The sequence below is a fragment of the Mirounga angustirostris genome, unplaced genomic scaffold (assembly GCF_029215605.1).
Source record: "Mirounga angustirostris isolate CCGP_5_RB_7025 unplaced genomic scaffold, mMirAng1.0.hap1 SCAF_6, whole genome shotgun sequence".
Taxonomy (NCBI): domain Eukaryota; kingdom Metazoa; phylum Chordata; class Mammalia; order Carnivora; family Phocidae; genus Mirounga; species Mirounga angustirostris.
Window position 1 is genome coordinate 130,390,645 of NW_026991714.1, and position 27,840 is coordinate 130,418,484.

The 27,840-nt window shown below is 55.6% G+C and overlaps 1 protein-coding gene across 1 annotated transcript; it reads right to left on the reverse strand.

The window, feature by feature from the left end:
- Positions 1-1,370: 1,370 nt before the first annotated feature.
- On the reverse strand, positions 1,371-25,983 carry ITPRIP (inositol 1,4,5-trisphosphate receptor interacting protein). The gene is made up of 2 exons (XM_045878779.3): positions 25,760-25,983; positions 1,371-5,141 (listed from the first exon to the last, which is right to left on the reverse strand). The coding sequence occupies exon 2, from the start codon at positions 5,126-5,128 to the stop codon at positions 3,470-3,472; it is 1,659 nt and encodes a 552-aa protein (XP_045734735.2). The 5' UTR covers positions 5,129-5,141; positions 25,760-25,983; the 3' UTR covers positions 1,371-3,469.
- Between the last annotated feature and the right edge of the window lie 1,857 nt (positions 25,984-27,840).

Genomic DNA, 27,840 nt, shown 5'->3' on the forward strand with positions numbered 1-27,840 from the left:
TATGGGGTGACTTAAGTTAGAACTTCAGGGACATTCACCGACCCTGCCACAGTCGCCACTGACCCCACCCACCCTGGAAGCTGGCCATAAAGCCCCGCAGCACCCAACACAGCGCTGACCACATAGTCAGGGACTTCACGGTTGGGGGCAAATCAGGTTACTTTCTCACTCACAAATCAGCAACGGCTCACCACTGCTTATTGTATGAAGTTCAAATTTACCTTGGCTCAGCCTTAAAGGCTTTTCTGAGATCAGCCCCAACATTTTCAAACTCATTTGCTAAAACTTCTCAGTATCTATCAGCATATAGACCAGCCCTGCTTGGGTTCAAATTCTGGCTTTGCAACTTACCCTTCTGTGCCTCAGTGTCCTCCTCTGGAAAGTGGGGAGGATGTTACCAGCACCCACATCATAGGGTTAACATGGGAATTAAAGGAGTTAATGTACATGAATGCACCCAGAAGGGTGACTGGCATGAAGTAGGTGCTACTCCCCTGTTGCCTGGTCCATCACGCTCCCCTCCCCTCACTCCGCGGTTCTGGCTGGAACACTTTCCCGGCTCAGTCTTACCCATCTTTCAGAAGCTCTTATCAGGCAGTGCCTAATCCCTAATCCCCCCAGGTAGCGGAAGTTCTTGGGCCTTCAGAATCACCTGGGGAACTTGGCAAAATGCAGATTCCTGGGCTGGACTCCTAGCGACTCCACTGAAGTCTGCAGTGTGGCCCAGAAACCCGCACCCGGGTGACACGGGACCACCGCCGGAGAAGCAGGCTCTAAAGGGGCTCCTCCTTCGGACCAGCCAGCAGTGTGTTCCCCTCTTTCTCGTGGCCCTTCCCAACCTAATCGACATCCTGGCCTCGGGCTGGCCATCCTTCTTTCAGTGCTGTCAAGACCAAGACGTGCGGCAAAATGTAGTTCTGGAGCATCTTACCCAACCAGCGAGCAGATGCCTGGTGGGGTCAAGCCTGCTTGGGAAAGGAGAGAGCTTCCTCAGAGAAAGAGGCCTGGCTGTCCTTAGTGGAAAGGGCTGTCAAATGCCCTGATGGACTAAACCCTCCATTGAAAAGACAATCTCTCTCCTCAAAACCCAAAAGCTTCGTGCTCCTCGTAGCTCCCACACTTGTCTGCACATCGAGCTCGGGGAAAGAAGGTCTTGGGCTGACATCCCCCATTCCCCTTCTGGAACTCTGTAGGCTGCTTCAGAGATGGGCTAGAAAGACTCTATTTTGTGATTTTTCTAAAAAGTTTCCTGAAAGCATAAGAATCAAAAGGGAGTGAAAGCTTCCGCTGGTCAACAGGAAACCCCCCCTGCTCCCCAACTTGGCCCAGGGAACCTCACAGACTTCCTGAAGGTAAAACAAACACTGTGACCAGTTTCTACTCCTTGCAAGAATTTAATTCTTCCTTTCATATAAATAAGGCAGCATGAAACACCGAGAGCTCGGCTATTTTCCGCTTCAGAAGCAGCTTTGGTGCATAGAAGATCCCCACTGCCCCGCTGAGTTGTCTTCTCTGGATAAACAAGAGGCCAGAAGGTCATTTTTCAGTGAACTTCTCCCTGGAAGCCAAGGCGAGGCTGAGGGAGCTTCAGGCTTGGTCTTGGCTTCTGGAGCCTTGTTCCCGGCTGTGGGGTTTCCTCCAAGCACAAGCTAAGGATGGGGTGGGGGGGGAAGGCAAGGCATGGGCAATAATAAATATGGACATTCACCCCGATTCTGGAAACAAATCACAACTGAATGGGGGCTTGGGGCTACTGCTGGGGGCCACGTGGGCATGACCACCCTTCCTGGCCCCACGCTGCCTGCTCCGGCGCTGGGGAGAGCAGACCCAGGTCTGCGTGGTCCGACTCCAGCTTACATGGAAGGGTTCCTACAGGCCTCAGTGCCCCATCACAGCCGAGCCTCCTGCCCCAAGCGAACCCTGCCAGGCAAACCATCCATCTTCTGGAACTACTGGGGCCAGGTGAGAGCACCCCTGGGTGAGGGACAGAATCCTCCGCAGCTTGTGGTGAGCCCGACACCCCCACAGAATGGGGTCTGCTGTTCGGCAGGCCTGGCCAGCTTAAACCCTGGAGGGGAACTCAGGTGCTGGTTCAGGTGCGCTCCTTCTTGCCTCCCCCTTGGCTTGCTGCAAGGGTTACTGAGGCACTACCATGGGAGAAACTCCCAAAGGGCCAGCGAAGCCAGAAGTGGAGGAGGAGTGGCTTCCCAACCCCTGACCCAGGCCTGGAGACGGGCCAGCTCCCACCGCAGGCTCTGGCGCCTGCCCAGTGACCACAGCCCCCAGCAGTGCTGGGGTGACCTCTCTGGGGCCTGGGGGCTGGGTCGGCAGTTATCCCTGCGTGTTTCCAGTCGGCCAAGTCTCTTCGGGTCTTGGTCATCTGGTGTGGCTGGCAAAGCCCATCCAGAAAGGGGGGTTCTGTGCCGTGAGGGTGCCCCACTGCAGTGAATAGGTCTTGGGGCCAATGGATGGAGCTGGGTCTCCTCTTGCCTCCAGGCATGCTTGGTTCTAGGACTGCGACCCTGCCGAGGAAAACTCAGGGCTGTGGCATCCCTCCCTCCCTCCCTCCCTCCTCAGCTCTGCCATCTTCTCTGAACTGCGCATCAGCGCCCTGGGAACAGGTGCTACCCTTGGCCCCAGTCACCCTGTGTCTCTTGCAGCTTCCACCTCCGGGATCCGCCCTCCCCCACCACACGGATGGTCAGAGACCGGCTGTGGAGCTTGTCCCCAGCACGGTATACAGGTACCTATGGGGCTCAGGGCACAGCACACTGGGGTAAGGGATGGGAAAGGGGGAGCACCCTGAGTGAGACACGGAGCTGAAAAAGTGGCTGACTGAAACTTCCCTCTGCCACCAAGTACCCACTTCTGTGCAACAGACATTGGCCTCTTGGGGCCTTGAATCTCTTCTAGGTCTTTTCTACAAATAGTTTGAAAGGACCCCTAATGTGCAGGCTGTGGATGGAAGGTTGCAAATTCCCACAAGTGTCCCTGCTGGTGCCTTGGCCGCGGATGCCTGGGGCCAAGGATTACTGGAAACAGGCTGCAGGGTCTTAACATGCATCCCCGTCAGCATTCCTGCAGATCCTCTGTTGATATTTAAGTAAAGCCTGGACCTGGGATATAAAAATTACACCCGCATCAATGTTTGCGTTGTCTTTAGCTCAGCGTCCAGAGAGGATTTTGTCATCATCTTGGCCATTTGTGGTGATCCAAAAGTAAGCTGCAAAGGATCAACCAAACCCAGACAATAACCTCACCAGTAGGACCCCAGTGGTGTAAAAGCAAACCAGCTTTTCCAGCTTGGAATTCTGTTTCCTCCGCGGGCCACAGGGCCTGGCTTCCCTGGTGGGCTGAGCCCGGGCACCGCACAGCACCCGTCGCTCTCCCGGGCCGGGGCCTGCAGATGCCCCCCGAGGCGTGGATATGTGGGGTGCCCCGCGTCCTGGCCCCCTGGGTCCTGGATGCTCTACAAGACAACAGCTTTGTGGGGCGGGCTGGCCTGGTCTGAGGGGATATGCAGGGAATACTCGCGAATGAGCACCGGGGCGTTCTTGAGCATCTCGTAGAAGGAGTCCACTGTCTTCCGGTAGAGACTTCGCTGCAGGACGAAGGGTCGGAAGAGGTTGAGAGGCTCGGCCCTGCGCACGGCCTCAGGGAGTCCCATGCCCTCGGGCACCTTGCGGTTGCCGATGAAGAAGTGAGGGAGTTTCTTCTCCAGCAGGCTCTTCTCCAGGAAGCGGAGCAACTCGCGCAGCCGGGCGTCCAGCTGCCCCGCCTGCCAGTCGGCCGGCCGCCGGGACAGCAGGAGGTGCAGCAGGGCGGTCTTCACGTGGTAGTTGCCCAGGCCGCTGGGGCCGGTCAGGCGGCTCTGCTTGCACAGCAGGAAGGAGGCGATCTGCAAGCAGCTGAGGTGACAGGCCCCATCGGGCAGTGCCTTCGAGGTCATCCGGAGGAAGTGTCGCTCGTAGACGGCAAAGGACAGGAGCCAGTCGGTGCTGGAGGCCGGGGTCTCCCCGCAGGGCTCCCTGGGCAGGTGGGACACAAAGTACAGGTCCGAGTCGTCACACTGGATCACGGGAATCAGGTTGAAGGGCATGAACTTCCCCGAGCGGAACTTGATCTTGAGGGAGCCCGGGGAGTCCAGCCGACCGAAGGCCAGGTCGAACTCGTATTTGTGGGCGATGCGGTGCCAGGCTCTGGTGAGGGCCGTCTGGAACCACTTCATGACCTGCGCCGTGTCCAGGTACGGGGGGTCCCCGGCGCACAGCAGGGCCTCCAGCCCGCGGCCGGGCCGTGCGGCGCTGTGGCTGCCGTGGAGGAGACACAGCATGTCCTCCCCCAGCGTGCTCTTGCCGCACACGCAGCCCGGCACGTCCTCGTCGGCCCGGACCACCCTGACCTGGCCGTAGCCCTGGCGGTCCAAGGGCACGGAGCGGCGGGAGCAGCAGAGCTCCGGGCGGAAGTGGTAGGGCTCGGGGGGCACGAAGGGCACAAAGAGGTCGCACAGCAGCGGCCTGTCCACCTGCCAGTTCTCATACATGCTGTCCACGCCAATGAAGTCCTCCACCTCCAAGTCCGTGTCCCGGCTGCAGAGGCTCCTCAGGGCCTCCAGCAAGTCATCCACGAAGCCTTCCACGAGCTCCCGGGTGCGGGCCGCGTCGGCCGTGGCGCCCCGGATGCAGTGCTCGTAGAAGTGCTGGAGCGTCGCCTTGTTGGGCAGGGTGAGGCCCCGGAGCGGGGCGCCCTCCAGGCCGGGCAGCTCGTCCTCTTCCCCGCCCAGGCAGTCCGCGGAAGGCCCATCCTGGTGGTCCTGCCGCCACACCTCGATCACCAGGAAGAGGATCATGCAGAGGGTGCTCCACAGGTCCCAGGCCGTGCGGGTCTCGTTCTGCTGCTGGCCTTCGTCGGCCACCTGCTCCAGGGCCTCCCTCTCGGCCGCCAGCCAGGCCACCTCCTCTTCCAGGCGGAGCTGCTCCAGCTGCATCTTCTCCTGGTGCGCCTGCATCTTGCGGATGATCTCCTCCTCGCTCTCGGGGACCGTGGCGTTCTCCCGCGGGAACAGCAGCGGGTGGTTGATGATGGCCGTCACCACCACCAGACACACCCGGAAGAGCCCCAGAGCCATGGCTGGAACGTGCCTGCCATACAGAGAGACAGATCAAGGGTCACACCCAGCTGCCCTCCAGGCCACTTCCTCCCCGGACCCTCTCACCGACCTCTGTCCCACAGAGCTGAAGAAGGTCTCACTGTCTCCCGCCCAGCCCACAGTCTCCCCCCAGCCCGTGCCTCCGTGGAGCCCTGGAAGAAAGAACTGCAAAGTCCCTGCACCCAGCAATCCTTGGCTGAGCAACTCGTGGAGGCTGTCCTGTTTCTGTCTGCCCAGGCTTTCCTCCTTCTGGAAGCAGCAACCCACTTTCCCCAGGAGCCAACCCTTTTCTGGCCCCCTTCCTATGGCTTGGGTGGGGATAACTCCACCCCCAGCTCCAGTGGTGAACATATAACCCGGGGCCCAAGCTAGTCCACACCCCCACCCCCACACTGTGGATTCAGTGAGGAGCACAGGACCTCCCTCCGGCCAAGGGGAAGGACACAGAGGTGGGATTTGCTGGGGCTGATGGTGAGAAAGACTAGGTTTGCCAGGGAACAGAATCGCAGCTGCGGGGGGGCTCTCTAGACCTCAAAGTGGGGGTCTGCTTGAGAAAGATGCCAACGTAGACAAAAGCAGATTCCCTGGACCCAGCTATGCCTGAAGCCATTGCCTCTGGACTTTTAAAGTCATACAAGTCAATAATATCTTCACTTTAAGTCGGTTTGTGTTGTTTTCCTATATACTTCAACCCACCTCTCCCCAGCGAATGCCTTGTGGCCAATGTGACTTTCCTCAAGGCAGTTAAGCCTAGTGGTTAAGAACAAGAAGGCTGAGTTCCAAGGCCAGCCCTATCATTGATTAGCTGTGTGCCCTTGAGCATGTTAACACACCTCTCTGAGACCCAGTTTCCTTACTGGACAAGAGGAAGGCCATAGGACCCACAGGGTCACAGTACCTAGGGATGCGGCGAACCATGCAGATGGTGTACATGGCACGGTGGATGGTGCAGAGCATAGATTCACTGAACAGCAAGTGTTTTTTTTTTTTGTTTTTTTGTTTTTATTCTTATGTTAACCCCCATACATTACATCATTAGTTTTAGATGTAGTGTTCCATGATTCATTGTTTGTGCATAACACCCAGTGCTCCATGCAGAATGTGCCCTCCTCAATACCCATCACCAGGCTAACCCATCCTCCCACCCCCCTCCCTTCTAGAACCCTCAGTTTGTTTTTCAGAGTCCATCGTCTCTCATGGTTCGTCTACCCCTCCGATTTCCCCCCCTTCATTCTTCCCCTCCTGCTACCTTCTTCTTCTTCTTTTTTTTTCTTAACATATATTGCATTATTTGTTTCAGAGGTACAGATCTGAGATTCAACAGTCTTGCACAATTCACAGCGCTTACCAGAGCACATACCCTCCCCAGTGTCTATCACCCAGTCACCCCATCCCTCCCACCCCACCCCCCACTCCAGCAACCCTCAGTTTGTTTCCTGCGATTAAGAATTCCTCATATCAGTGAGGTCATATGATACATGTCTTTCTCTGTTTGACTTATTTCGCTCAACATAATACCCTCCAGTTCCATCCACGTCGTTGCAAATGGCAAGATCTCATTCCTTTTGATGGCTGCATAATATTCCATTGTATACATATACCACATCTTCTTTATCCATTCATCTGTCGATGGACATCTTGGCTCTTTCCACAGTTTGGCTATTGTGGACATTGCTGCTATAAACATCGGGGTGCACGTACCCCTTCGGATCCCTACTTTTGTATCTTTGGGGTAAATACCCAGTAGTGCAATTGCTGGATCATATGGTAGCTCTATTTTCAACTTTTTGAGGAACCTCCATACTGTTTTCCAGAGTGACAGCAAGTGTTTTTGAAGCAGTTTTGGGCCCCTGTGTTCTCCTACCGCAAACCTCCTTCTGATCTGTAAGACCTCAGCCCAAATTCAGACCCTGACCTCCTGGCCTTCTCCTGGGTCTCTCCCTAGGGCAATCTTGGAGACAACCAGAGTGACTGAGTCATTGGATTTCCTCTCCTGAGTCGTCTAAACTTTACATCTGACTTCTTAATTGTGAAGGGAGACACTCCATTCCTCTAGGACAAATGGATTTTTTAGATCTCAAGTGATTTTTAGGGAAGGGCTAACCCCTTACAATCCTGGGAGTTAAGATACACAGAACCTCGGCCCCACCCCAGACCTAGTGAACCATAATCTGCATTTTAATACCATCTACATTAAAGTCTGAGAGGCGCAGTCTTACAGGGTAAGCCTTACATTATACCCTCACCTCTCCCAGGCAGGAACCTTGGGGACTAACAACAGTCGTTTCCCATGCTTGCCCCGCCCCCTTTCTGCCTGGGACTTCTAGAGGAGAGCAAATGGCCAAATGACGTTGTTGGACAACAGAGAACACAGAGGGCCCCCTGGCCCCCTGTATGCCAACGCATGCTGACAGGAGCTTCTCCACTTTGCTTGAGCCCCATTCCCTATCCTTGAATTTGCACCCTTCAAACCACTTATTCTGGTTCTTACCCTAACGGTGCCAAGGAACAGGGACGTGGCATTAGGTAAAGACATGTCTGCAGGTTCTAGCCAGCAGGGCCAGGACATACGTGACCTGAGTTGCCACACGTGGGTAAAGCCTGCTGCTCAGATGTGATTTCATCCCATACACAGCTGGACACGCAAGCAGGAACCGAAAGCGGGGTCCGCCGGCAGCCGAGTTCAGCGCGCACACACATCAGGCCTCAGAGGTGAACGTGAGGAGGAGACGGAGGCCAGGAGAAAGTGCAGGAAGTCAGGCCGGAAGGGGTGTGGGTGAAGAAGAAGTCCGGGGGGAAGCTAGCCAGCTTTTCTTCCCCAAGACAAGGAGCGGCGGGTCAGCCCTGGTTTCCACGCGACGGAAACCTCAATGGAAAGTTTTGCCAGGGTGGTCCGAGGCAAAGCCGTGAGACTGGCTTCTTGACGTGGATCAGGGTTTTAAGATCAAGGCGTGCAGTGCTAAGAAGCACAGCACCAGGCAGCAACCAGCTGGTAGAGAATTCGGAGGTTCTGAGGCCCTTGAAGGCCCCTGTACTACGGGCAGCCCCCTTTGGGCCCAGTAGAGCCCGACAGGTCAGTATAGTCCTGGGCAGCTCGTGACCAGTCTCCATGCCAACTCGGGGTAGGATGCCAGCAAGTGGGGAGTGATGCCATTGTCAAGCCTTACGACCGGGAATCTTCCTCCTCTCTCCCCAACAGCTTCCACGGGGCTACCTGTGGGCATCCTCATGCCTTGTTCAAGGACTGTAACAGCTTCCTAACAGCCTCCTTGTACTGGGACAGGCAACATTCAAAGCTCCAAACCAACTGGAGCCATCGACTCTGTATGCAAGGGGTTAAGAGGATGGATTCTGGAGTAGACAAGATAGGGCTAGAAGCCAACGTGGGCACGTACTAGCTATGTGTCCTTGGACAAATCACTCAACGTCTTAAACCTTAAGTCTCTTCATCTGTGAAATGGTCATAATCATACCTGATGTTGTAAAGCTTGAACGAGATCATGCATATAAAGTCCTTAGCAAAATGCCTGCCCCCAAGTGCGATTTCTCACGAAAGGGTATCTGTGATGGGATGGGGGAAACGCAGTGACCCTGCCCATAGGGGTTCTTGAGGGGCGACACAGATGCCCCTACAAGGTACTCTGGCAGGATGCAAGCAGCCCACAATAACACTGACAGGAGTAGGGTTACAAGACTCACGGGAGCACGAGGGAGATGGGCTGACAAAGTGGGAGGAGCCTGGGCTCTAGAAGCAGACAGGCCTGGGTTTGAACGTGACTCTGCTCCTTGCCAAGGGGTCTAGCTTCTCCAGGGCTCCACAGCTTTCCCTCTGAGATGGAGCTAACAGCAGACCCTCCTTCCTAGAAGCCTGAGTTACGGGACATAATCCTTTTCAGGTGCTTGGCACAGTGCCTGGCACAGAATAGATGCCCTTCAATATTCGCTCCTTCCCTCTAGGCCTCCACAGGCCTCTGTTTTCTCACCTGCTAAGCACACCAGCCCTGCCAAGTCCTAGGGGTGCGGAGGAAAGCATGCTCCAAAGTGCTTTGAAAGCACAAAATGCTCCTAGCGTAGCTGTCCCTTGGCATGCCATTCTGCCCACCCTGCCCCTCAGCAAAGGGGAGAAGCCTTTGGAGCCTTGGATCCTCCTGGAGGTGGAGTTCTGACTCACTCCTTACTTAAACCATCAACTCGCTCCCAGGGATCAGATGAGATCCCAGTTGCCTTTTTGCTCCTTTTAACGTCTGGACAGACTGGCTCTGCCTATGGCAACCTAAGGGATGGGGAACGGACTGTGGCTGCTCAGTGCTCACTAGAGGGGGCCAAGTTGGAACCTCTACTTCCTCTGCCCAAACCAAGCCACAGGGAATACTGCCCAGGAGGCCACGGGGCCAGAACAATGAGAAGGAACCAGAGTGGTGTGACTTTTACTGGAGACCACAGGGACAGACAGGTATCTGGGAGGCTCTCCCCAAACCATGGAATACACATGCATGTACACACACGCACACACACACACACAACCCCTTCCCAAAGGGCCCCTTTTCCCAATTTCAAAATTGTCCACTTCTGCCCTGGGCCAAGGCTCTTACCCCTATGAGGCTGCCCTAATACATGGCCTGAGACATCCAGATGGGTTGGGCTTAAAAATTAACTTGGGTCACTCTGAGGGCTTTTGTCTGTCTGCTTGCCAGGAAGCTGGCAGGAAACTTGCTGAGTTCCTCTCCACCCCCGGCCCCTGCCCACAGAGTGTGGTGGCCTATGCAGGTCACAGCTAAACTTAGCCTGGCGAAGAGCCAGGGTCACGAGGCAGCAGGGGCTGGGGCAGAGGGCTGCAGGTGGTCGGCCTAGACCAATGGTTTCCTCAGACCCTTATTCTGTGCAGAAGCCTCAGACTCTGGGGGAGAAACCCTAGATGGCCTCTCTGTTCCCTGGGGTCTGTCACTCCTGCATCCCCCAGAGCCCCCCAGCACCCCAATCAGAGCTTGATCCAATGAATGCCACTAAGAGTTGTCTAATAGAGATATGCTTCCGTTTATCAAGCCCTCACTAGGAGTGCTGGGTGCACAGTGACACCCTATAACCTAACTGGTGTTATCCCTGTTTTACAGATGGGTTAACCAAGTATGAGACAAAAAGCAATTTTCTAGCCACACGACTAGAAAAGGCACAGCTGGGTTGAGATACAGCCTGTCCTTTCTGCTTCCACCTGGAAAGCCCAAGTTCTTTCCATCCTGCCATGTTTACAGAGCACCTACTATGCACAAGGAAATGCTGGATGCTACAGGGCTCACAGGTGCAATCCCAGGGCTGGGGCCCAGCACCTATGTTGTAACGAGCCCTTCAGGTGGTTCCAGCACCCACTCACGTCTGGCAACCAGCCCTGCCCAAGCCAGGCAGGCCTCCAGGGAGGAGGGGGGCGTGGTTCCCGCGGTGTCCCTGCAGCCCCATCTTGCAGCTCGTGGGGGCTTTGCCCCACACCCAGCTTGTCAGATGCAATTAGCTCTGCTAATTATAACAGCAAGAGTGGCCCCGGCCCTGGCGTCATCCTAGAGCTGAAAGGAGCGGCTGAGGTGGTTTCCTTATAAATTTAGAATAAAGGAGGTGGGTTGATGGCAGGGGAAGCCACTTGCAGCCCAGGCCCCGGGGGGGTTCCTTGGGTCCCTTTCCCACTGCTTAGGCTCTGCACCCTCTGAGGAAGAAGGGGCCAAAGGAAACGGAGCTGTCAGTAAGTTTGGGCTGCACCCCTCCTGTGTGCCCGGTCTCGTGCTGGAGTTTCCCAGGCCCACCTGGCGAGGTACATGGCTGTTTGGGGGCAATAAAGCCACACATTTAAGGAAGTCAGAATTTAGTGTTGCACTCATCTAAGGCCCATTTTACAGATGAAACTAAAGAGACCTAAAGAGGAGACTTGCCTGAGCAGGAGGGTGGGGTCAAAGTGGTCCAGGCAGGCAGGCCCTCCCAGGGATTCCTGGACGGACAGACAGAAGAGAAGGGGTGGCGGGCGTTCGTGTTCCCATGAACAGCCAGAATGTACAAAGCTAAGTACTTGCCGTGTATTCTGTCGTTCGATTCTCAGAGCATGAGTTAGGTACTCGCAACATCCTACCTTGTGAAGAGACTGATAGTCAGAAAGGTCTACTGTGTGGCTTCTAAGGCTCCCTCTGCAGTGAGCTGTCCCCTTCCCTCTGTACTCCCTCCACCCACCCAGGGGATGAGTGAGCCCTGCCACCTCCCAGGCATCAGGGCCAGGGGCGACCACCCAGATCGTCCGGGTTGGCTGTGCCCCGAGGAAACAGGACTGTAAGAAAGGATAGGTTGAATGCAGAGCTTGAGTTTGACCCTGAGTCTTGGGGTGGAGTTTGGGCCCCATGAGCAAGCCGTCTGTCTGCAGCCCTAGTGAGGCTCTCCTCCTGCGGTCTGGCCTGTCTGACCCCGATCCCATGCCTCTTTCTAGCGGAGCCCATGCTGCACGCTGGCGTCAGCTTCCCCGCCCAGCCCAGGGGCACCTTCATTCAGGACCAGCTCTGGGAGCCTGACCCTCGGTGCAGGCCTCCCTTGCCCTTCTCGGAACTCTTGCAGGTCAGGCCACCTTGCTGCTCTTCCCTTGTGTCATTTCGCCCACAAGTCCCTGCCTTCCTAGCTACAGTTCCAGCAAGTTCCAAAAGCTGAATGTCTTCCTGTCTCCTCCCGGGCACCAGGCTGCCCAATATCTCAGTGAGAGCTGACTTCTCATGTGTTAGGGAAGAGATGGTTGCTGTGGGAGTCACATGTCTCCAGAGGCTCCTTCCTCTTCACCTAACTCAGGGCCTGGGGTGGGTGGGTGGGGTGTAAACAGACTCAGCATAGATGGCTCTCACCCTTCCAGGACGGAAGTCCCCTGCAGGAGAGGAGAAAGGCCTTGCAGACTGGCCCACGCCCCAGCAAGGCCATCTCTTGCTGAGGTTCCTTTTTGTGTGCACCCCCAATGGGGGTAGGGCCAGGGGAGGGGCTGAGCAGCACTGGGGAGGGGCTGGGTCCTGTGGCCTCAAGCCTGGGTAGGAGAGGGAGGGCAGGCACAGAAAGGAAGTGAGGAAAGAGGAAGGAAGAGACCAACAAAGCGTAATTGAGAAATGGGTTGAAGGGTGAGGTGCTGGGCCCCCCGTGTCTCTTCTTCTCCGTGTCCTTCCAGCCACCCCCAACACCTTCCACCCCACCCCTCCCCCCCAGCAGAACATCTGTCTTGGCCTCCAGCCAGGCTCACCTTCCTCCAACCTGCCACTTTCATGGCCACTGGGCTCCTTCCCTTCCCTCCTTTCAGTCACCTTCCTGAAGGCAAGGGTTGTAAGACCAAATGTGGGGGAGAGGGATGGGGGCAGGGCCCTGTAGTAAATGGGCAAGGCTGCGGATGCTAGGGATCCAAGTGATGGGCATGGGGTCAACTGGTCCCACATGCTTTGTCTAAAGGGGAGAGCCACCACATTGCATGTGCTGCGTGCCGAGAATGACATGATCTTTTTTTTTTTCCCAAGAGAAGCCAGAAATCTGGATTTTATCAATATCCCTCAATTTTACAATGTTGGGTGCTATTTCAAAAATTCTTTGAATTAGCCAAATTGGAAGCCAAATAAAATATGTCAGTGGGCCACCTAAAGCCTGTGGGCCCTGGTCCCCAGCCCCCTCTGCGTGCCTCCTTTCTCCTGTCCACTGGCACTCCCCATCCCCTAGGAAGCATCCTCAAGGCTGCCCTTGACCCTGGGACTCTCCTCACTGTTCCCCCTCAGCAATTCCACCTCCTACTATTTCCTCTGTGAACAGGATTCCCTGAAATAGCCCCCCTGTCTCAACCCTTCTCCCTAAACCCAGTCCTGACTGTATTCCAGTGTCTCCCTGTCATCCCAGCAGCCACCCCCAGAATAATCATAACCGGCATTTATGAGGGCTGGCCATGGGCCAGGCCTGTGCTAGGGATTTACATAAAGGCCTTCTCCACAGCCTCTCCAGGGACTAGAAGAGAACAGAGACTCTGCAGCCTACTGGGTATGCACTCAGGAGCACTTGGTGTTACTGTCTAAGGTCTGTGGTCCCCAGGACTGGAGAACCAGACCCCCACCACCCCTCCCTAACCCAGGGGGATTCCACACTGGGCTCAGAAGAAGCAGGGGCCAAGACTGGACGCTGGTCGGGGTGAGGGAGAGAGCAGAGAGACAATCCCCCACCCCACCCTGCCCGCCATGCCCAGTGGAGGAGAGGCCATGGCAAAGTCTATGCTGTGAAGGGAGTGGTCTTCTCGTCAAGGTGAGCTCTGCTGTCATGGCCCCGTGGCCACGATGGCCGGACGCACAGAGGGTGGCCAGTCACACCGGTCAAAGCACTAAGTTTCCTCAAGGCCCGCTTTCAGAAGGGGAGGGGTTTCCAAAAAGTCACCAGGATGCCAACCCCATCCTCTGGTCTGGGGTCATGCAGCTGGTCAGCCCAAGTGCAGGAAAGACAGGGACCTGGACTCCACTGATGTGGGTGGGAGAGCCCACATCCTTCCTGGTCCTGCTCTTCCATCAGCAGCTCACGCACATCCCTTGGCAAGCAACAGATGGAGAAGGCAGGGAAGCCATCAATCTCCCAGGAAGGACAGGGTGTCCTTCCGTCCAGTCATGCTGCCTGATGTCCCCACAGCACGTCATGGGAAATCACAGTGTCCTGGGACAGACAGACTGAGGCCTGGCGTCTCAGACGCTAAGGCATGGCAGGCAGGCTTGCAGGCCCCAGAGACAGGAAGGGGCTCCCCTGGCAGCCTTTTGTCCTGGTCCACATCCAGCTTTCTCTCACCTATTCTCCCCCAGGCCACCCTGAATCCAACAGTTGCTACAGTGGGTTGAACGGTGACCCTTAAAAAGATAAGTCCACATGCTAACACCCAGACCCTGTGAATGTGACTTTACTTGGAAGGAAGCGTCTTTACAGATGTAATTAAATTAAGGACCTTGAGATGAGCTCAGCCTGCATTACCTGGGTGGGCCCTAAATCCAGTGACAAGTGTCTTTATAAAGAGACAGAAAAGGAGCAAACAGACAGAGAGGAGAAGGTGACAGAAGCCGGGGGCAGAGGCTGAAGCGAAGCTGCCCTGCCCTCGCCCAGAAGGCCTGGAGCACCCCCGCACGCTGGATGGGGCCAGGAAGTACCCCTCCCCCATCCCCCGGAGCATTCGGAGGCAGGGTGGCCCTGCAGGTACCTTGATTTCAGACTTCAGGCCTCCAGAACTCTGAAAGGGTCGTTTCTGTCGTTTGGCCACCCAGCTGGTTTGTGGTGTTCTGTCAAAGCAGCCCCGGAGACTAACACAGCCTCCTGGCCCCACCCTGCCCCCCTGCCACCTCTGAGGTGGAGCCCTCTGTCACCCCCAGCCACCACCTCCTCCCCTCTGGAGGTCGCCCTTCTCCGTCTCACTGCGACACGGGTCAGAGCTTTCAGATTGATGTTCAGGGCCTGGCCCCACCAAGCCTTGGGGGACCCCTCAGTTCTCTTCCCACTTGCCCTGGCCACTTCCGATTACTGCCTGTCCCCTGAACATCTCCTGTACTGCCCCCAATTCCCTGCATCGTGTCCACACCACACGACCCAAACCCTACCCGATGGTCCTCACAGCAAGCCCATCTCAGAAACGGCCTCCAAGAGCCTTCCTCATCCCTCTCCACCCCCAACTCCTGAGACAAATCCTTCTTTCTTGAAAGGGATACAAGAACAAGCAGGGGGGTGGGGGCAGGGGGGACAGGGGGTGACAGCATATGTATTAAGCCCTTCTGAGTGCAGGTAGGCCTGGTGCCTTGTGCAGATGGCATCTCTGGAGATGTCCCAGAGCAGGGAGCCCACAGTCCTTGCTCCCCCGCCTCTCCCCTTAGGTAGCTCGGCTCACCAGTGTGGCAGCCCCATTTCACAGGCAGGAGCCCACAGAGCCGGGAGGGGGAAGGGCAGAGGGGCCGAGGCCATGCCAGGCCCACAGCTCCAGACCCCGCCATCTCCCCAGTTCACCCCATCCTGCTCTTTTAGCATAGTGAGCTGCCTGAGTTCTGGCCTGACCCCACAACTTCCAGGGCCTGGAAGGCTTGTCTTGACAGTCCCCAAAGCGCCTGGCAGAGACCCACATGCAGCGATGCCTGCTCAGGGCACCAAGGACGCGTGCGATCCTGGGGACCCACCAGGGTGCTCACATCCTGCCCTCTGGAGACCCCCGCTTTCCAAAGAAGGCACCACACGCGTCCTCCGTTCTCAGGAAGGATGCGTTTCCTATAGAGGGTGTGTACCAAAGCGTCCCCCTTGATCCCCGGATTCCCACCTCAGATTTCTGGACCTGAGATCACAGGGGCGTGTTAACAATGGAAACACAGAGGTAACCATTTCCCACAGTGAAGCAGCCCTCATATACCGTCAGAGGTTGCCTCGGCTTGAGCTAGTGTTTCTCAGAATTTCCCTCCGCCTCTGGGCCCCAGCTCGCCCACAAGAGCTGGCTGGGAGGGAACATTAACACCCACCTCCGGCAGGAACGCCAAGGCTCCCCAGACTCGTCCCCCTTCCCTCCCTCCACCCTGCGGTCTCTCCACTCCCGGCCTCCAAGCAGAGCGGTGAATGCTCAGGACGGGCCACACCTGGGCTGTGGGGCAGGGAGGCCAGGCTGCAGTGACGGAAAGCAGGCTCCAGACAACAGCAAACACGCTGGCTCAGTGGGGAGGGTCTTCGAGGGGGCTGAGCAGGAACCAGAGAGAAAATACAAAGGAAAACAAAGTGGAGACAAAGCCCTCCCTTGGCCACCCTGCTCCCGCTCTCACAGATGAGCTGGGGATGGATGGGATGAAACAGGCTGCTGGGCACCACCTTCCTTGTGATCCCTGGAGGAGAACAAAGACAGACCAGCTCACAAAGACAACCTGGTCTCTCCAGGGAGCGCAGGGGCCCCCGGGACTTTTCCACAGTTTCCCCACCCGCCCCCTCTTCCTCACGGCCTGGCTGGAGGGATTCTGGCCCCCACACAGTGAAATCCCAGGCTGTTCTCCCACCCTGGTCCCCTGGGGCTTGGGCCATACTAGACACAATGCCTGCGCCCCAGCTGGGCAGGGGGGACGGGGGGAGGGGAGAAGAGGGAGGGAGGGGGGGTGAGAAGGGAAGAGCTCTGGGCCTCCTGCGTGTATGTACAAACACACACACACACACACACACACGCACGCGCGCTCTGCGCCTGCAAAGATCTAAAACCCCTTTCATCTTAATCAAGGGGAATAGCAAGGGGAATTAATAAAAGCAAGATGGAGGCCAACCCAGTTGTAAAACGCCTCAGAGCTAGTGGGGGCCTCTCAGCTTGTGCTCTCTGTGGCAGGAACCGGGGCTGAACGACACGGTCGGCCGCCCGCCCTCTCCAGGGCTGCCTCAGTCAGGGCCAACCAGCACTCCCCGTCCGGGAAAGCAGGGGGCCTCCACCGTAAGTCTGAGAGAACTGCTGGCAAAACTACCCCCAGACTCGGCTAGGACCGCACAGAGTTCTCTTCCCTGTGAATTAGACGAAATGATGACGACCGCTACAGCCAGCCACAGGGAGGGAATGATGCCCGCGCTCTGCCCTGGCTTGTGCCCGAGGCTGCGCCTGGCGCATAGTGGGGGCGCCTGAACCAACGACAGGGACGGGTGGGTCAGGCTGGGGCAGGCAGCAAGCAGCCCCTGACCCTGCCAAGTTCACAGGGACATACTCCACCCCAAGGCCACCCAGAAAGAAAGAGCCCGAGATCTTCAGCTCAGAAGAGCTTAACACTTTGCGGAGGCTTAGTGTCCAGCAGCGAAGGGCCCAGGCTCTGCAATCAGAGGGCCTGGGTTTGAATCCCAAGTCTCTCACTTGGGGTGACAAGAGTACTTCCTTCTTGGCATGGTGGTCCCATACATGCTGGTGCTCCGTAAAGGACACGGTTATCGGTATGGGTGATAAGGCCAGGTCTCCCCTTTGATTTGTTAAATCCTGCACCTTAGGGACTCCTCTGGGGAGACGGGGGTGAACAACATCCCTGCAGCATTCCAGAAGCCTGGGGACTTGGCCTGGTTGCCTCCTCCACCTCCCTGTTTCTTCAAAAGGCCCCAGGGGCTGCCACAGAGGGAGAGCAGGAAACTTGGCACCTGGAGAGCTCGCAGCTTGCCACCCTCCCCCCCACCCCCAGTCTGGCAGCATCAACACTGACCGATCCTCCAGGCCTTCTGAGCACCTAGAAGGAGAAACCACCATGGTGCCCTGATGCCTGGTATTAAAGGTTCAGGGGTTCCTCGATGCATGCTGAGTGAATCAATGAAGTCAGGAGTGGGGGAAAAAAACTCATTGCTTTTTGAAATGGGGGTGTAGTGGGAGATCCCTGACGAAGTCACTTCTAAGGTTTTTCTTCCTGGGAGCGCTCTGCTGTCAGAAAAGCAAAGCGCTAACAGTGGTAAGTGCCTTGGGGAATGTGAGCAAAAACCCTTCCAGATGCAGCCCGGAGACAGACCTCAGCTACTTCAGGTGTGGATGGCCTCCTTCGAACTGTAGGCTGACTTACTGCCCATGTTTACCAAGAAAACGACCCAGGAATGAACTCTGACACAAGTTTATCTGACCCCCAGCTGCCTCTCCCCTTGACGCCCACTTCCTTGCTTGAGAGTCTTACAGAAATAGAAGATAAATGGAGGATACAGGATTTGAAGCAAATTCCGGAAAAGAAGCAGAGAAGCAACCCTTGGTGGAGTGGCAAGCAGTTCTCACTTTCCAGAAAAGAACAGACCAGCCCCTTGGCCCTGACATCCCATGGGAGAGCTTAAAAACTAGCAGCCAACGTGGGACATTTATAGAGATTTAGGCATTGTGCAAAATGCTTTACGGGTCTCATCTGCACAATAAACCTCTGAAAGAGGCACTATCTGCATTTTATAGATAAGGAAACTGAGGCTCAGTGTGGTGAGGCCTCACTCATTATCAGCGACGGGATTCGAACTCAGGACTGACTTTCAAGCCTCCAATCTTCCCATCATGCTGTGCTGCTCAGTGACCCGATTGTCTGTGAAATATTACATGCACCTAGGGGCTTTCCTGTACCGTTTAGGGCAGGGCAGGTGCCAACTTAAGTGAAATCAGGGCACGAAGCAGGGAATCAGACTTAATGGGCTTTCAAGGCCCCTCCCACCGGAGCTTCTGGGTGTGTGAGCTGAGCTGTCAGAGCTGGCTTTGTAGCTGAAAGGACAGTGCGTTGGGAAAAGGGAGGGAGGGCCCTTCTGACACTGGACAGTGCCTTTTGCCGGGAGGCATCAGGGAGAAAGGGGCATTTTGGGGTGGCAAGCAGGGGTAGGGCCTAGGCATCCCCCATTCTCTTCCCCTCCAGCCCAGGCTCGCTGTGGTCCTGCCCCTTAACCGACTCTGGAACAAAGTCTCAGCAAACAAAGGACCTTTTCATGAACTTCAGGCAGGTTCCCTGACTACTTTGAAGAATTCTTGGCTATTGAAAGAGGCTCCTGGGAGGACAGTTTGTTATGAGCATGGTTTCATACCAACAAGCAGGACTAGAATTATGACAACGCCCTCCCTATGGTTTGGTGCCGGTTAGGAGACTCCTGTATCCACTTCAGGGAAATGACCTGGGGGAGAGAGTAGGAGGAGCCCAAGATAGCTCCAAAGCTGAGCCCTCGTCCCAGGCAGCCAGTGTGTCCCACTATGTCATTCACCTGCAAATGAGTTGTCTGGAAATTGTGGGCTCTGTGTTGTTTCCAGGACTGCCATCTGAGGATCTGAAAGTGCTCTGTATATTCTCTGGTACTGCTGCTCCTATCCCCATTAAACAGGCAGAGAAACTGAGTCCAACTGCTAATATCACAGAGTCACACAGGAGGAGACCTGGAGTCGGGGGTCTGCCTGCTGTCTTCCCGCCTCTGACACTCGGACTTTGTGGGACTCTGTTCTTTGGCAGGACACAGCTGACACCCATGCCTGTCCTCTCTAACACCACTCCCCAAGTCTCGGATCTATCTCCACCGCCTCCGAACCCCTGTATGAACTCCTGGGGAGGAAGGGATTCCGCGGCTTTCGTTTAGGCCGACTGGAAACTCTATGGGGTGCGCTAGAGCTGGTGAGGGGTGAGCTGCGAACCTCGCTTCTGTTCCCAGCTGGTACCAGCCCTTGGAGCTGATATTAGCAGTTGGACTCAGTTTCTCTGCCTGTTTAATGGGGATAGGAGCAGCAGTACCAGAGAATATACAGAGCACTTTCAGATCCTCAGATGGCAGTCCTGGAAACAACACAGAGCCCACAATTTCCAGACAACTCATTTGCAGGTGAATGACATAGTGGGACGCACTGGCTGCCTGGGAGGAGGGCTCAGCTTTGGAGCTATCTTGGGCTCCTCCTACTCTCTCCCCCAGGTCACATCCCAGACATTCCTGCTCTCTGTGTGCCTTTGATCATAAAGCGCCGCGAAGCCCATGAATCCCGAGCGCGTTCACCGCCTTGCACCTTGTACCTGCATAACCAGTACTCAAGCAACGAACGAAGGTTCTCTCTTAAGTGAGGGCATGGGCATCCCTGTGTCCTGCTGTCCTTCGGGGGTGACGGTGGAGAAGCAGGGAAAGCCATTTTCCTGATCTCCCCATCACTGATCCCCTACCTCCCACTCTCCCTACCAGATTCAGGCTGTAGAAGGGAAACCCGGGGCTATGGAAGCTGCCAGAAGCTACTGTAAGGAGTCACGCTCTTTGCTCCTAGTTGCAGCTCAGAGAACTAAACAAGATTTCAGCCCTCAGCACTGAGCTCTAGTCCCTCGGCCAAGCCCAAGGCCCAGAGACCTACCCCCAACTGGCTCCCAGCCTAGACCTCTGAACTGCAGCCCCTCCCTCTTCCCCTTGCCCAGCCCGTGAGAAACACACCTGTGGATGTCACACCTTCTGTGCTCCCTCCCTTCAACATGTGTCTTACAGTTGGGACGGTTCTTATTCCTCCCCGTCTACCTTAAGGTGGAGGTGAGGTGTTGCCATGGGCAACAGTGATGTCACCTGGAGGTGCTTCCATTCAGCCGATGGCAGGGGGTGGGTCACTTGGATAGAGGGGGAGTATCACAGGTCCCAAACTGTTGAGGGGGGCCCTACAGACCTCTTAGGCACCCCCAAGCGACCTTCTTCCTCTCCCAGAAAACCTCACTCTTCTCTCCCCTCTGGATGGATGCCTGTTCAGACCCAGCCTCAAACCTGACTCTCCCTCCCCCAGAGTAGGTGGAAAGGTGGGGACTAGCAGCTTTGTCCTCAGCTCTGAACAAACGACAGCAAGGGCTCAGATGGGATGAGCTCCTTCCTTCTAAGCCTCTGGGACAGTCTGGGTCCCTATAGCCTTGTCCTTTGGCCAGACATCAGTGGCACGAATGGGGATGCTGGGGGCCCAATTCAACAGAGAATGTGGATCCTCGACTGAACTCGACTGCCTTTAAGAGCTCATACTAGCCAGATTAGAGGTCTGTGCCAGGCACAGTGCGCAGTGCTTTCTACACGTGTCCTGTGAGTGGTTATCCCCATTTTACCTATGATGAAACTGAGGCTTGAGATAGTCAAAGCACTTGCCCAAATACAGAGAACATCCATCCACTGATCAGCGGAGCCAGGACTCACCCAAGTCCACCCTACTCCGAAGCCCAAGATGCCGAGGCACCTGGAGACTGTGGCTCACTAAAGATGAGCCACGAGGGGGCCTGGACAGAGATCACACAGAGCCCTTTAAATCCAGAGAGGCCATCTGGGCAGGCCAGCTGACCCGAGGCAAGCTCGCCTTGCACAGGGCCTGCAGTAAGTGGCCAGTCTGGGGCCTTCCACTTCCCCAAGCACCTGTGCGGATTAGGGACCATGTTCTTTGCTCTGTGCTTGGCTTACTGTTGACCCATCCAGGCCACCTGACCAAGTCCTCTTAATTTGCATATAGCATTTACCCCCAGGTGTAGTGGTTAACTTATGCAAATGAAACTCTGTGTGGCTGGGAGCTAATGCTTATAAAGCACTAAACAAATTAAGTAAGTAAAATCAAAATAGCTAAGTTATGCAAGAGGAAATGGAGACATCCTATCAGGTAAACACTGCCCCTGAGACTCTGGCCAAGGAGACCTACACAGCCAGGCTGACTGGAGTACTGGTCTACCGGGCAGGTATCTCTCCACTGATGAGCGGGCCACAGAAGTCAAGAGAGCCCCCATGCTATTAGACAACCCCCTCCCTGTGCTGCTTTGCCAAGCACGAGCTGCCTGGAAATTTGGATTCCCATGTGGCTCACCCAGGATGCAGGAATCAGATACCATCTAGTCTGCATGATGGTGATGGCCACAAGTCTTCCAAATTAAAAAAACTAGCATTCTAATTTGCACCCCCACTTCTGGGAGCTTCTCGAAGTGACTCAGTTGTCCAAGTCCAAACCACTCGGAAAATTGTGGAGATGGGGTTTCTGAGTAGGAACAGCTAAGAGCTAGACTTGGGATAGGTGACATGATCCACATAAATACCACCCTTTATGGGAAATCTGCTGGGTACCAGCTGGTTCTTCCCAAGAGTCTTTGAGACATCCTCATCGGCTGAGAAGCTAGTTTATTTAAAATACTGTCTATAGATAGTATGTAGTAACATGTTTAACTCCAGCTAATTAAGTGCTAAAATGTATGGTGCAGAAAAGAAGTGATCATATATAAACGAAGGTGTGAAATGGAATTTGGGGAAAGATTTCCTGAACCAGCTTGGGAAGGACGTCTACAGGTGAACAGGGCCTGGACAGGGAAGGGAAGAGGGAATAGATGGGGACTGGGGGGTGGGAAGTGCTGGGACAGCATGTTTGGACACTCGCCACCTCGTTCCACTCCTGGGGGCATTTCCTGCCTAGGTCAGGGGCCCCGAGTAGCTGTGGCCTTTTCCCTCTGCACCACACCCAGGTGGCACTTACTCATCACCCTCATGTCAGGCCCCAAACTGGATTTGCCACCTCACACTGCCCAGCAATTAAAAAGGAAAGTCAGCTGATACTTGGGCCAGGCCTCCCATGAGCCATCAAGGCTCAGCGAGCTCTTTTTCCTCGCCTTTCTGCTGCCAAATGAGTTTTCCATCTTTCTTCCATCTGAGCGGAGTGGGTATTTCTTCCTTTGACAAAGAAAAAAGCAATTGCTCTTCCCTTCTTCCACAAGAGCCCCAACCAAACTAGCTTTCTTTTCTTTCTTTTTTTTTTTTTTTTTAAGATTTATCCATTTATGAGAGAGAGAGCATGAGAGAGAGCATGTAAGCAGTGGAAGGGGCAGAGGGAGAGAGAGAAGGAGAGGATCCCAAGCTCCCAAGCAGACTCCCTGCTGAGTGTGGAGCCCGCCACTGGGCAGATCCCATGACTTCCGAGAGCATGACCTGAGCCAAAACCAAGAGTTGGACGCTCAACCAACTGAGCCACCCAGGCGCCCCCCAAACTAGCTTTTAAAGCTTAACCTGCTTCTTGGGCGCCTGGGTGGCTCAGTTGGTTAAGCGACTGCCTTCGGCTCAGGTCATTATCCCGGAGTCCCGGAATCAAGTCCCACATCGGGCTCCCTGCTCGGCAGGGAGTCTGCTTCTCCCTCTAACCCTACCCCCTCTTGCGCTCTCTCTCTCACTCTCTCTCTCAAATAAATAAATAAATAAAATCTTTAAAAAAAAATGTTTTTAAAAAGCTTAACCTGCTTCTTGTTCTGTGAATGTTCAGTAATTGGGACTCAGCTTCCAGGCTCCTGAACACGTCATTGCTCTATGCCTTATCTTCCTCATCTATATGGGGATAACAATGCCTACTTCATAGGACTCCTATGAAGATTAAATGACTTAATGAAAGGGAAGTGGTTTGGGGGAAAAAAAAAAAAAAGCCTGGCAAATAAATGCTAAGCCCTCAATAATGTTTGGTTATCATGGCTGCTGTGTATGGTTGCACAGGTGGTGTACTGCTCAAGAACATCTGGCCAGGATATGGTGAGGATGAGTCCAGCTCACATGCACTTGTCCAGCTATGTGCCTTGGCCATGTCTATCAAGATGAGGCCCCAAGGTGGTATCCTACATGTCACCAAGGTGTCATCCTCTTGCAGAGAGGTACATCTTATTCTAATTCACATAAGGAGCGGAATATGCTAGCAACAGCCTTGGCTGTTATTATTAACAACCCTTGGCATTCTCAAACATATCCCTCTCCCCTGCAAGGCTGAGATCAGTCTATCTGGGATAAACTGGTCTCAGTCATAAATAAGTTCACCGGTCCTCAGCACCCCAGCACTCTAGGACACTAGTCTGTTAAAACCCCACAGGCTGCACTAATACCTCATCCCTACTAGGGGGACTTCTCAGCCCCAAATACGGAGCCACAGTTTTGGCCTCTGAAGGGACTCTGGCCTTCCTAATTGCTGACGGCCAGCTGTCTCTGCTGTCAGGGATGGGCAGTGCATTGCCAACGGAGGAGTTCTAGTTGTTGGCAAGTTACTCCTCACTTCTGAGTAAGACCTGTCTTCCTGCTTCTCCTACTCACTGAGTCTCTGAGGTCAGACAGAGCAAGTCTTCTCCTTTTCTCAAATGACAGTCCTGGAGATTTCTGAAGGCCACAGCCTCATCCCCCTCGGCTTCTCATCCCGGAGACAACTATTGCCGGTTCACGCCCTTCTCCCTCATAAGACGAGCTTTGCAGAGCCCCCTTTCCCTGCCATCCCCTCCCCTCTGGACCAGTTCCCTCTGGCAGTGCCGCCCCTTCCAAGAGGTGGCATGGCGCCCTGAGCTCATGCCCTCCAGTGGCCCAACGCTACCCTTCCAGGGGCTCTGCTGGTCACTGCCTCCCACTGAGATGTGTACCCCTCCAGCAGACAGAATCCCCCACTGTCTTTCTCTTATTGACCCCAGGGGGTTCAAGAAGGGAAAAATGCAAAACCAGTTTTTCTTTCTTGTCTTCCTTCCTTCCTTTCTTTTTTAAAAAAAATTTATTTATTTGAGGGAGAGAGAGAGAGAGAGAGAGAGAGCGCATGCGCGCAGGGGCAGAGGGAGAGGGAGAAGCAGGCTCCCTGCCCAGGACCCTGGGGATCATGACCTGAGCAGAAGGCAGACCCTTAACCGACTGAGCCACCCAGGCGCCCCCAAAACCAGTTTTCTCCCAGACAGTACTTTCTCCGGTGGGCAACTTTGCCAGAAGCCTCTACCAGAAGTTCTTCCCTGTTCTTGCCCTCAGATAAAAAGTTCGCCCCCACACCCTCTTCTTTGTTTCCCTTTGAGCACCGCAGGAGCTGGGAGCCATTGCTGGTAAGGTGACAACTTCTGGGATGATGGCATCGGGTTAAAAGTTCAGACCCTTGCCCCCTGAAAGCCAGAGCCTGAATCGGCTGCATCTCTGAAAATTGCGGAGCGCGGGTATGGCAATTTGAAGAAGGCTTTCCATCCACCCAGAGAGAGCAGAGTCAGTCTAACCACTTTATGGTTACCCACAGTGCAGACACGAGGGCAGACTGGCCTGCAGCGGTGGCCGGCACAGGGAATTAGCAAACAATGAAAGCCACTTAGGCACGTAGGCTGGGAGGAGGCCTCCAGAGCACGGCCCAGCATGTTATAGCCTAACGGCAGCAATCCTCCCTGCGTCTGCCAGGCCGTTTTCACAGCCAGCCTGGACCTGGGACTACACCAGGCTCAGGTCAGCTTTACCTGGCAGCCTCTCCGAGGCAGAACTGGTTTGTAAAAGGGAAGCGCCTGGGTCAAATCCAAAAGAGTAACGACAAAATAGAACAGGATTCTCAAACTGATTTAGATCCCGAAGGCCGGGGTCTAGGATCTGCCAGTATCTGGAGCTCTTTTAGTTTTGAAGAAGGTTCCTTCGCACACCAGGCAGAGGATGCCATAGGCCACATGCGGTCCCTGAGTCGCTCAGCAAAACATTTTCGCTTCCTGCTCGGCAGCATTTTGGTTTTTAAAGAGGAGCATTTCGGATGGGAAGCTTGGCCCTGGGGCTTCTGAGTCCCTACACCTGGAAGCCAGAAAGCTAGAGCCACTGGGGAGGGGTGGGGATGGGGTTAAGGTTCAGGCGGCAGAGACTGTGTAGCCGCGAGAAAGTTCTGCACAGCGCGGGGTCTCCTCCACTAAGAGTCGCTAAAGAGGAAGCTGTGGAGGCTTCATCCCGCCCCCATAACCCCACAGCTTCACTACCTTAAACCGAGAAAAAACAAGCTGCACTCCCCCTGCCTGCTTCCGGGGGGGGAAGCAGGCTGGCCCAAGAGCCGAGTGACCCGGTCTGTCTTTCTGCCCGAGCACTCCGGGTCCGAAGTAACGGATCGCCGGGCACAAGGGACAACGTCGCGGCCCCGCTTCGGGCGCCCGGAGGAGGCGCTGCCCGCCGCGCGGGGCTGCCGCGAGGCGCCCCCGGGGTCCGCGGCCGGGGCTGGAGCGGAGACGCGGGGGCGCAGGACGCGCGCGCCGCAGAGGACCACGCAGCGGGTCTCCCCAGGCACCCCAGCGCCCGGCCGAGCAGCCGCCCGCGCCCCCCGCGCCCCCGCTGCGCGCCCCCACCGCGGGCGCAGCGCCGCCTACCCGCGGTCCCCCCGCCCCGCGCCCCTCCTCCCCCGCCACGCGAGGTGGACGCCCCGGGACTTACGCTGGCCTTCGTCCCGCTCCGGCTCGCGGCAGGGACCGCGCCAGCCGGGCTGCGCGCGCGGGTCCCCAGGGCCCGGAGGCCGCGGCTCGCGGGCGGCTTCGGCCGAGCGCCCCGCCGGGCACTTAGGGGGACGGGGGCGGCGACACCCCGGCCGGCTCCCGCCTCCAGGCCTCCATGAGCGCGGCCCTAAAGGCGGCGGAGTCACTCATTTCCTGGATGTCACAGAAACTTTTTCCTCCTTATAAGAACAAAACACCCGCCTCTACCCCGGGCTGCGGAAGCTTCTTAAGGAGGACCAGGCGGGTTGCGGAAGCTCGGAGCCGGGGCCGCCGCAGAGGTCGGCCGATTGACCCCCAGAAACTCCAGAGGGGCCAGCAGAACTGGAGGGTGACCGGACGAGTCGGGCTCTGGCCACCGGAGTCAACTGGTGCGGGTGGACAGGGAGTCGGGGGGGACGACCTTAAAAGTCGGTCTGGGCCGGCGGAACGGAAGGGGTTAAATCACGGCCAGTCGGCAGTGCGTTTTCCCGCGGCGCGTTTTACGAGCGGCGGAGTTGCCGGGGCCACCTCTTTTGTCCCCGCGAGGGAAATATAAATCGAGACACGACGCCGGCCCTTTTCTCTTTTTGCGGTTTCAATGGATTGAAATAATTCGCCAAACTGAACGATAAGCCGATGCTTGGTTGCCTTTCTCTCGGAGTGACCCGGCACAAAGGAGCGTGGGGGGCCGCCCGCTTCCATCTGTAGAGGGCGCTGTAGGGTCCAGAGCGTGTTTACAGTTGTGGGACTGCGCTCTGTGCAGTTAGGCGCGAGCGAGCTGAGGACGGGAGGGACAGCGGCCGCACCACCCTGGCGGTCCTTAATGGGTTCTGAAATCCATAACCTATTCTTTTCCCCCTGAGACCTACTCCAGTGTCACAGTCGGTAGAAGTGGCCGGCCACAGCTTGAATAAATCCTGCATGAAGTGGCTTTGGGGGTCAAACGCCACTGAGGGCACCTTGGGGAAATGATGAGAACACACGGTCCATCACCTATTTCCTTTCCTCTTGGAGGCAGCCAAGTAACTTTAACACTCGCCTGGAAGACATTAGGCTGAGTCTCAAAGATAAACAGGCAGTGAGACAAAGAGCTAAAAATAGAGCCCCCTGGCCCCTGGCCCAGGTTACTCTTGTTTTCAAGCTTCTGCTGTTGCGCGTAGCTCTTTCCTTACATCAGGGACAGTTATGGCAGAGCTGGTGGGGAGGGATGGGGAATGGGCTTGTAGGGGCCAAGGGCAGGCTGCCCCCAGTTGGGCCAATTTGGCAGAAACATTATTTTGAATTAAAAGCAATCAAACCCGGGGTAGATTCAGGAAAAGCTCTTTACCTCCCCCTCAACTGCCTGCCTGCACTAGGAAGAGAGCTATTCACAGAGATTCCTCTTTACCTAAGAAGCTTCTCTGCATATTAAGCAAGTTTTGTTTTCCAAACTTTTCCTTTCACCATCCTGCTACTAGTCCTCTCCCCTTTGTATCCTCAGGCCCCTACCCCCTCCTCAGCTCACATTAGCTCCTGTTGCTGCACTGTCTTTGCAATTTCTGTGTCTGTGTGGGTTCCCCTTACATAGGAACCTAAATTTGATTTTCTCCTGTTAAAAAATCTGTCTCATGTCAGTTTGATTCTTGGTCTGGCTAGTAGAAGGACCTTAAGGGGCAGAGGAAATTCTTCCTTCTTTTTTCTTTTTTTTAAAGATTTTATTTATTTATTTGAGAGAGAGAACGAAAGACAGAGAGCACGAGAGGGGAGAGGGAAGAGGGTCAGAGGGAGAAGCAGACCCCCCGCTGAGCAGGGAGCCCGATGTGGGACTCGATCCCCGGGACTCCAGGATCATGACCTGAGCCGAAGGCACTTGCTTAACCAACTGAGCCACCCAGGCACCCGGAAATTCTTCCTTCTTGACTGGGTGATCGAGGGAAACATTTGTGAAAGAGCTGTGTATTGCCAGAATGTCTGCAAGTTGTATGGGTGCGGTACTCCTTCCCCCCAAAGCAGGCAGAAGAAATTCTTGGAGGGTAGGGACACTGACCTGAGCACCCCTACACT

Coding starts and splice junctions, on each gene's coding strand:
- ITPRIP (XM_045878779.3), bottom strand. CDS start 5,128: ATGGCTCTGGGGCTCTTCCGGGTGTGTCTGGTGGTGGTGACGGCCATC.